General features: G+C 38.9%; 1 protein-coding gene across 2 annotated transcripts in view; it reads right to left on the reverse strand.

The window, feature by feature from the left end:
* Nucleotides 1-10,631, reverse strand: part of STK38 (serine/threonine kinase 38) — a 44,514-nt gene that overhangs the window by 29,961 nt on the left and 3,922 nt on the right. Inside the window, exon 2 of one of the 2 annotated variants that reach the window (XM_007467270.1) lies at nt 9,584-9,716. In XM_007467270.1, coding sequence (XP_007467332.1) covers nt 9,584-9,714 — 131 coding nt within the window. In that variant the 5' untranslated portion in view covers nt 9,715-9,716. Of the gene's footprint in view, nt 1-9,583; nt 9,720-10,631 lie in introns of both variants that reach the window. The other variant, XM_007467271.1, reaches the window with a different exon arrangement.

Raw genomic sequence — 10,631 nt, forward strand, 5'->3', positions numbered from 1 at the left:
AATCACACATTGCAACTCAGTATCAGATCAGACTAAAAGCAAACAGTTAGGAAAACCTGGGTAAGAATATGGAAGACAGGGCTTCCCTGGTGGCTCAGTGGTTGAGAGTCCGCCTGCCGATGCAAGGGACATGGGTTCGTGCCCCGGTCCAGGAAGATCCCACATGCCGCAGAGCGGCTGGGCCCGTAAGCCATGACCGCTTAGCCTACACGTCCGGAGCCTGTGCTCCGCAACAGGAGAAGCCACACAGTGAGAGGCCCAAGTACCACAAAAAAAAAAAAAAAAAAAAAATATGGAAGAGAAGAAGCAGAAAATGCTGGTTCTCAGAGGGTAAAATGCAGGATAGTTCTTATTTGATTTAGGGGGAGAGCATACAATTATTGCCTATTAAATTAGGCTTTTATGGCTTTAATTAATCCACCAAAATAGTATTCATAAAGAACAGAAACAACACAGAATATTTTGTAAAAAGAAATGCCAGCTGCCTCAGTTTTTATTTCAAACTGCTCAAATTATCCAAACCATTAATTTTCTATGAACAACTAGGCAATTATCAACACCTCTCTCTCTTATGTGTACCTAGGATCACATAAGAGAACAGGAGAATTGCTGTTCCTGGAGAAGCTTACCACAGAGGCCACTATCGAAGGCAAAACACAGATTAAAAAAAGAATATGAACTTGCACTACTGAAGGGATTCAGTTTATCATCTATAAGTAGCTTTAATAAGCATTCTGCAACACTGTACAATGGGCACTAGACTCAAGGAATTTAACTGTGTTGAAACCAATATGTAGAACTTACTGTAGTGTTTCTATGAAATATCCCAATGTTCTCATATTCTACCTTATACAGAAAACAATTTGCAAATGATTTTTTTCTTCTGCCTTTAGGCTTTGGTCTCATTTCCCCTGCAGTAAATCCTTTGTTGAAATATAACCCAGTGTTCTACTATAAATGGAACAGCACAAAAGTTGCATATAAGTGGGAGAAATACTAGTGATTTTAAAGGCAACAAGGCAAGGCATATACGAACAAAATAAAATTTTGTATTACAACATGATTTCTTTTATTAGCCCTCAAATTTACTAGCCCAATACCTATTATTTCAAACTGCTCATCATATATTAGCCATACACCCATAATAAAATGTTTCTTTACCATCAACTGTCTCATATCATTAAAACTCTGCTTATTTATCAAGGTTCTGTGACTTTCCCCCCATAATATCAAAACACTTGAAACTCCATTTCTGACAGTTCTAATTTTAGTTTACTTACTACTGTGGTAGCACCTGCCAATCACTGTTTTTTTTGTTAATTTTTAATTTTTGATAAAATTTTGAAAGCTTACAATCCATTTACAGTTATTACAAAAATATTGGCTATATTCCCCATGTTGTATGATATATCCTTGTAGCCTATCTTACACCCAATAGTTCATACCTCCCACTCCCCTCCCCATACTGCCCCGCCTTACTGGTAACCACTAATTTGTTCTCTATATCTGTGAGTCTGCTTTTTTTTTTTTTTTTTTGTAATTTTATTTATTTTGGGCTGCATTGGGTCTTCGTTGCTGTGCGCAGGCTTTCCCTAGTTGTGGCGAGTGGGGGCTACTCTTCGTTGTGGTGCGCGGGCTTCTCATTGTGGTGGCTTCTCGTTGCGGAGCACGGGTCTAGGCGCATGGGCTTCAGTAGTTGTGGCACAAGGGCTCTGTAGTTGCGGTGCACAGGCTTAGGTGCTCTGTGGCATGTGGGATCTTCTCGGACCAAGGATCAAACCCGGGTCCCCTGCATTGGCAGGTGGATTCTTAACCACTGTGCCAGGGAAGTCCTCTTTTTTTGTTATATTCACTGGTTTGTGGTATTTTTTAGATTCCAGATATAAATGATATCATACAGTATTTTTCTTTCTCTGACTTATTTCATTTAGCATAATGCCTTCCAAGTCCATCCATGTTGCTGCAAATGGCAAAATTTCATACCTGTTTATGCCTGAGTAGTATTCCATTCTGTGTGTATGTATATATGTACATAAACCACATCTTCTTCATCCATTCATCTGTTGATGGACACTTAGGTTGCTTCCCTATCTTGACAATTGTAAATAATGCTGCCATGAACACTGGGGTACATTTATCTTCTCAAATTAGTGACTTTGGGGTTTTTTTCAGATATATACCCAGAAGTAGAACTGCTGGATCATATGGTAGCTCTATTTTTAGCTTTTTGAGAAACCTGCATACTGTTTTCCACAGTGGCTGCATCAATTTACATTCCCACAGACAGCATATGAGGGTTCCCTTTGCTCCACATATTCACCAACATTTGTTACTTGTATTCTTTTTGATGATAGCCATTCTGACAGGTATGAGGTGATATCTCATTGTGTTCTTTTTTTTTTAACATCTTTATTGGAGTATAAGTGCTTTACAACGGTGTGTTAGTTTCTGCTTTATAACAAAGTGAATCAGTTATACATATACCTATGTTCCCATATCTCTTCCGTCTTGCGTCTCCCTCCCTCCCACCCTCCCTATCCCACCCCTCTAGGTGGTCACAAAGCACCGAGCTGATCTCCCTGTGCTATGTGGCTGCTTCCCACTAGCTATCTATTTCACGTTGGTAGTACATATATGTCCATACCACTACCTCACTTTGTCACAGTTTACCCTTCCCCCTCCCCATATCCTCAAGTCCATTCTCTAGTAGGTCTGTGTCTTTATTCCCGTCTTACCCCTAGGTTCTTCATGACCTTTTTTTTTCTTTTTTTTCTTAGATTCCATATATATGTGTTAGCATACGGTATTTCAGAAAGAGAAAAACAAATACCGTATGCTAACACATATATAGGGAACCTCACTGTGGTTTTGATTTGCATTTCTCTGATGATTAGCTATGTTGAGCACCTTTTCATGTGCCTGTTGGCCATCTACATTTCCTCTTTCAGGTGTCTGTTCAGTTCTTCTGCCCATTTTCTTTCTTTTATTTTTTTTTTTTTTGCGGTATGAGGGCCTCTCACTGTTGTGGCCTCTCCTGTTGCGGAGCACAGGCTCCGGACGCACAGGCTTAGCGGCCACAGGCTCATGGGCCCTTCCCGGACCGGGGCACGAACCCGTGTCCCCTGCATCAGCAGGCGGACTCTCAACCACTGCGCCACCAGGGAAGCCCTTCTGCCCATTTTTTAATTGTGTTGTTTGCTTTTCTGATGTTGAATTATATGAGTTGTTTATATATTGTTTTTCTTTTTTAATTTTTTAATTTTCTCAGGGTGATAAAACCTGAAATAAAATAGTCTTATCAAATTGTATCAACAAACTCAAGACCAAGTATCAGCACATGTCCAAAAAAGAGGGCACTAGAGAAATGCAAAAAATACAACGAGATACCACCTCACAACGGTCAGAATGGACATCATCAAAAAATCTACAAACACGGGCTTCCCTGGTGGCACAGTGATTGAGAGTCCGCCTGCCGATGCAGGGGACACGGGTTCGTGCCCCGGTCCGGGAAGATCTCACATGAGGCGGAGCGGCTGGGCCCGTGAGCCATGGCTGCTGAGCCTGCGCGTCCGGAGCCTGTGCTCCGCAACAGGAGAAGCCACAACAGTGAGAGGCCCGCATACCACAAAAAAAAATAAAATCTACAAACAATAAATGCTGGAGAGGTTGTGGAGAAAAGAGAACCCTCCTACACTGCTGGTGGGAATGTAAATTGGTACAACCATTATGGAGAACGGTATGGAGGTTCCTTAAAAAACTAAATATAGAACTACCATATGATCCAGCAATCCCACTCCTAGGCATATATCTGGAGAAAACCATAATTCGAAAAGATACATGCACCCCAATGTTCACTGCAGCACTATTTACAATAGCCAAGACATGGAAGCAACCTAAATGTCCATCAATAGAGGAATGGATAAAGAAGACGTGGTATATAAATATACAATGGAATATTACTCAGCCATAAAAAAATAATGCCATTTGCAGCAACAAGGATGGACCTGGAGATTATCATGCTAAGTGAAGTCAGTCAGAGAAAGACAAACATCATATGGTTATCACTTACATGTGGTATCTAATTTAAAAAATGATACAAATGAACTTATTTACAAAAACAGAAATGGACTCACAGATCTTGAAATCAAACTTATGGTTACCAAAGGGGATACGTGGGGGAAGTGAAAAAATCAGGAGATTGGGATTAACATATACACACTACTATATATAAAATAGATAACTAACAAGCACCTACTGTATAGCACAGGGAACTCTACTCAATATTCTGTAATAACTTATATGGGAAAAGAATCAGAAAAAGAATGGATATATATATGTATAACTAATTCACTCTGCTGTACACCTGAAACTAACATAGCATTGTAAATCAACTATACACCAATAAAAATTTTTTTAAATAAAAAACAAAACAGCAACAAAAAAAGAGGGCGCTAGGGCTTCCCTGGTGGTGCAGTTGTTGAGAGTCCGCCTGCTGATGCATGGGACATGGGTTCGTGCCCCAGTACGGGAAGATCCCACATGCCGCGGAGCGGGTGGGCCCGTGAGCCTATGACCGCTGAGCCTGCGCGTCTGGAGCCTGTGCTCCGCAACAGGAGAGGAGGCCACAACAGTGAGAGGCCCGCATACCGCAAAAAAAAAAAAAAAAAAAAAAAAAAAAAAAAAAGGCGCTAAAAAGATTAACAAGGAAAGACTAATTCTGAAAAGTTCAAAGTATCTACTGTTTTTTTTAAATGAAAAATAATGGTGATTTGATAACAAAAATTACAAAAACATTCTAATCCTCTTAAATGTCTAACATTCTCTTTTTACTGTGTTTTGATTAATTTGGTCTTCAAGAAGAGAAAAACCATGAAAGCTTTTGGAAGGTCTTTCCATCTTGAGAATCCAAAACAAAAAAAGCACTGATTTCAACCAATTTTGGGAATGCAATCTTAGTGTAAATCAAAATATAACACTTACTAACAAAGTAAATAAAACCATGTATCATCTTGTTCCTGGAGAATGTGATACATATCAATGATGCACCACAGGGCAGAGCCAGTAGGATTAAAAACCAACTGACTGGGCTTCCCTGGTGGTACAGTGGTTAGAATCCGCCTGCCAATGCAGGGGACGCGGGTTCGAGCCCTGGTACAGGAAGATCCCAAATGCCGCAGAGCAACGAAGCCCATGCGCCACAACTACTGAGCCTACGCTCTAGAGCCCGTGAGCCACAACTACTGAGCCTGCAAGCCACAACTACTGAAGCCCGCGCGCCTAGAGCCCGTGCTCTGCAACAAGAGAAGCCACTGCAATAAGATGCCCGCGCACCACAACGAAGAGTAGCCCCTGCTCGCCACAACTAGAGAAAGCCAGCGCGCAGCAACAAAGACCAAACCCAGCCAAAAATAAATTAATTAATTAATTTTTAAAAACCCAACTATTTTCAAATAAGACAAGTAACTTAATCAGAATTCATAAGCATTTGCTTTGTAACTATAATTCCAGAAGCTCTGATTTCAAGAGAGTGGCTGTATTTGAAAATAACCATCTCCAACAGGTTTCATATGCCTAGAGATAGAGTTTGCAAATTTATTTTTGAATTCCCCATGATCCTAACAAAGAGCACTGTACAGGCTCTTGTTTGTCCCAGTGAACAACAGCTAGCCACCACCAGGTATAAAGTATCTTGCTATTCCGCATACAGAGCTGCATATTTAAGGTCAAGTCATATATCCCATTTAAATTATGATCTACACCCTCCTGCAGAAAGCTGTTGCAAATAAATCCTTATCCAAACGTTAGCACACTGAATCCAGCAACACAGAAAGAGAATAATGCATTATGACCAAGAGGGTTTACCCCGGGAACGGAAGGTTAGTTTAACATTCAAAAATCAGTCCATGTAATTCACCACAGAGAGAGAATAAAGGAGAAAAAACAGTATGATCATTTCAAAGATGCAGAAAAAGCATTTGACAAAATTCAACATCCACTCATGATAAAAACTCTCAGTCTCACAGGAACATAAGGAAACTTCCTCAACCTATGAAGAGCATCTTTGAAAAAGCTACATTAACATCACAACTAACAGTGAAATAGTGCTTTCCCACTTAAATCAGGAACAAAATATGTCTACTCCTACCACTTACTTTCAACATTGTACCTGAAATCCTAGCCAATGTAAAAAGGCAAGAAAAAGAAAGAAAAGTTGTACAGATTGGAAAGGAAGGCACAAAACTCTCTATTTGGCTATGACATGATTGTTCACATAGAAAATCCTAAGGAATTTACAAAAAAGCTACTAGAATAAGTAAATTAGCAAGTCACAGGGTATAAGGTCAATATACAAAATTCAGTTATAGTTCTATATGCTAGCAGCAAACAAGTGGAACATGAAATTTTAAATAAATATCCACTTACAATAGCATCAAAAAACTCCAAAAATACTAGGAATAGACAAACAAAAGACATGAAAGACCTCCACCCTAAAACTACAAAATACTGCTGAGAAAAATTAAAGACCTAACAAAATGGAGAGATAAGCCTCAGAAGATTCAATATTTAGATGTCAACTCTCCCTCCAACTGATCTACAGATTCAATACAATTATAACCATAATTCCATCAGGCTTTTCTGAAGAAACTGACAAGCTGATTCTAAAATTTATATGGAAATTCAAAGAACCTAGAATATCCAAAGCAATCTCGAAAAAAAACAGGAACAACAAAGTTGAGGACTTAAGTTTCTGACTTCAAAACTTACCACAAAGCTACGGTAATTAAGACAATCTGATACTGGCATAGGGACAGACAAATCAATCAATGAAACAGAATAAAGAGCCCAGACACAGGTACACAATTACACAGTACTTGATTTTCAAAAGTGCCAAAGCAATCTAATGGGGAAAAGAAAATCTTTACAACAAATAGTGCTTAAATAACTGGATATCCATAAGGAAAATAAATAAATAAATCTCAAACCCCACCTCATACCATACACACTTATTAACTCAAGATGGATCATATAAATGTAAAAACTAAATCTATAAAACTTCCAGAAGAAAACATAAGAGAATATCTTCATGACTTAGGGGTAGGCAAAGGTTTCTTAGAGGTCACAGAATGCAATAACTACAAAAGAAAAAAATGCCAAATTAGATGAACAGGAAAGCCACAGACTGGGAAAACTTTGCAAAACACACCTATGACAAAGGACCAGTATCTAAGATATATAAGGAACTCCTAAAACTCAATGGTCAAAAAATTTGAACAAACACTTCACAAAGGAAAATACGCAAATGGCCAAAAAAAGCACATAAAGAAAAATGTTCAACATCATTAACTGTCAGAGAAATGCAAATTAAAACAATGAGGGACTCCCCTGGTGGCACAGTGGTTAAGAATCCGCCTGCCAATGCAGGGGACCCAGGTCCCACATGCCACGGAGCAACTAAGCCCCTGCACCACAGCTGCTGAGCCTGCGCTCTGGAGCCCGCGTGCCTCAACAAGAGAAGTCACCGCACTGAGAGGCCCATGCACTGCAACAAAGGGTGGTTCCCGCTTGCCGCAACTGGAGAAAGCCAGTGCCCAGCAATGAAGACCCAACACAGCCAAAAGTAAATAAATTTATTAAAAAAAAAAAGAGGAAGAGTTTAAAAATAAAATAAAACAACAATGAAATGCCACTAAGCATCCACAAGAATAGCTAAAGTTAAAAGACTGACAACACAAATGTTAAAAAATATATATAAAGCAACTAGAACTCTCATACACCGTTGGTAATATTTTATAAAAAGGTCTAGCAGTTTCTTATAAAACTAAACATATACCTATGTATGTTTACAAACCAGCCATTCCACTCCTAAATATTTACCTAAGAACTGAAAACAAACATTCACAAAAAGATCTGTACACAACTGTTCAGAGAAACTTATTCAAAACAGCCCAAAACTTTAAAATGCCCAGATTTTTATCAACAAAAGAATATATAAACAAACTATGGTAGTCATAAAAGAGAATTGTACTCAGCAATATAAAGGAACAAACTATGCACACAAAAGCAACATGGATGAACCTTCAAAACATTAGGCTGAGTGCAAGATGCCTTATTCAAAAGAATCCATTATACATGTCCCATTTGTATGGAATAGACAATTTAATCTATGGTAGAAACAAAATCAGAACAGTGGCCTGGGGTTGAAGGAGAATCTCCAGGGATGAACTTTCTGGGATGATGGTAATATTCTATGTCTTGATAGGGGTTTAAGTTATACAGGTGTATGTATTTGTCAAAACTCCGAAACGTACCCTTAAGGTGGTGCATTTCATTGTATGCAGATTTTCCACTCTCTTAAAATATATATAGAAAACTTCATTTGTTATACAAGCAGAAATATTCAGAAGTAAAACATATAGACATCTGCAGCATACTTTGAAGTACAAGCAAAAAGTTAAGATGAATTAATGAATGGATAAAGGAATGGATAGATCGATATGTGAAATCTATATGATGTCTATATGGGTATTCACTGTATAATTCTTTCAACTTTTCTGTACTTTTGAATATTTTCATAATAAAATATTGGGAAAAAATTTTAATTATGAGTTACTACATGGATAGTGCACACTAGATCAGTAACAATAGTTGCTACTGTAATAGGGAAGAACTTTTTGTATTCTATTACAAGTTAATCACTAAAGGGGTGTTGCCTATAAGCTTAAATTATACATAAATGCCCATCTCTGGGAACCCAGGTAATGAGCATTAAGCTAAAATACCTTTGTTTAGTTCACAGGAAACATCCTGACCAGGCCCACCTGTGAATGAATGACTGCAGGGAGGAAGAAATTAACACAACGGCTCTGGAGGCTGATTGGAACCAGGAAATGTTTGACTTTACTCCCTTCCCTTTTAATACAAAAGGAGCCTCAGGCAAGATGGTTCTTTAGGGGCAAACCACCTTCTCGGTTTGCTGGCTTTCTGAATAAAGTCGCTATTTCTTGCCCTCAACAACTCGTCTCTCGATTTATTGGCCTGTCGTGCACTGAGCAGTATGAGATTGGACTCGGTAATGCTACAACCCCATTAACTATGTGATTACTGTGTGAAGCACTTTGGTGGGTACTCATTTATGTTTTATCTAATCCCCACAGCAATCCTGCAAGGCAAGTAGTAGTATCCCCATTTTCCAGATGGGACAGCTGATACACAGGAAGACTAAGAACTTGTTCCAACCTCATACAGGTACTAAATGGTAAAGGCAGGATTCTAAGCCCAGATCTGGCTCCATAAGGTTTGCTCTTTCCATTACATCACACTGCCTTCACAATGAACTCTAAGGTTTTGGCCCAATTAATTTTTTTATACTACCATGAAATTTTATGTTATTGACTAGTATCAGAAATAAGTGGGTTAATAGCAAGGGTTTTGGAAATCAGTGACACTGTCACTCCACTGTACTTGAATAGGCTGTAACACGGCTGTTGCTATTCTTGTCTCCTTTCAACCATATTATGAATGTGATTTACGATAATAGACATGGATGCCAAAACCATGACACAATTTTCTCAAAATTCTTTACCTCATTTCTCGTTCTTCATGTTGAGCAATAAGGTTGCTATAAAAATTCTCCAGTGTCACTTTGGTCATTGTCACCCTTTCCTTTGTGTGATTACTCATGGCCGAGCAAGGTGTTGAGCCTGTCATTGCCATAGCTGCTAGAAACAACAAAAAAAAGAGGTATTAGTTTTGGAGTTAGAATCCACCAATTATGTACTCTCTTACCCTATTGGTAGGAATGTAAATTGACCCAAGTTTTCTGGAGGACAAACAATATATAACAAAAAACAGACAAACAGAATACTTGGTGAAAATAAGTATACATTAATGTTTTTTGACCCGGAAATATCATCCATAGGTATAAGGCCTACGGAAACTGTCACACAGGCTCTTAAGGGAACATGAACAAGGATGTGCATTACAGAGGATGTTCACTATGCCATCACCTGTGTTATAAGAAGTTGGAGGCAATTCAGTAGGCAAATCATAAATAAAATGTTGTGGATGCATACAAAGAAATACCATACAACAGTCAGAAGCCAATCTACCTGTATCTAAAAGCAACATGAATATATCTTTAAGGCACAGTGTTGCATTTTTTAAAAAGAAGAGAACAAGATTACAATACCAAATACATATATTAAGAATATATAATATAGACAGTACAATTCTTTGCCATCCAGGAATCTACCTTGAAGAAATCAAAGACCCATAAGGATTCATAACAAGGGGATTCAATGCAGCATTGTAATGACAAAGAAAAACTAGAAGTAACTTGAATAACCAACAACAGAACTGATTAAATTATGGGAAAGTCCTACAATGAAATTAATATGCAGACAATTAAAATATGCTCGGGGATTCCCTGGTGGCGCAGTGGTTGAGAGTCCGCCTGCCGATGCAGGGGACACGGGTTCGTGCCCTGGTCCGGGAAGATCCCACATGCTGCGGAGTGGCTGGGCCCGTGAGCCACGGCCGCTGAGCCTGCGCTTCTGGATCCTGTGCTCCGCAACGGGAGAGGCCACAACAGTGAGAGGCCCGCGTACAGCAAAAAAAAAAAAAAAAAAAAA

Source organism: Lipotes vexillifer, unplaced genomic scaffold (assembly GCF_000442215.2).
Source record: "Lipotes vexillifer unplaced genomic scaffold, Lipotes_vexillifer_v1.1 scaffold528, whole genome shotgun sequence".
Classification (NCBI taxonomy): domain Eukaryota; kingdom Metazoa; phylum Chordata; class Mammalia; order Artiodactyla; family Lipotidae; genus Lipotes; species Lipotes vexillifer.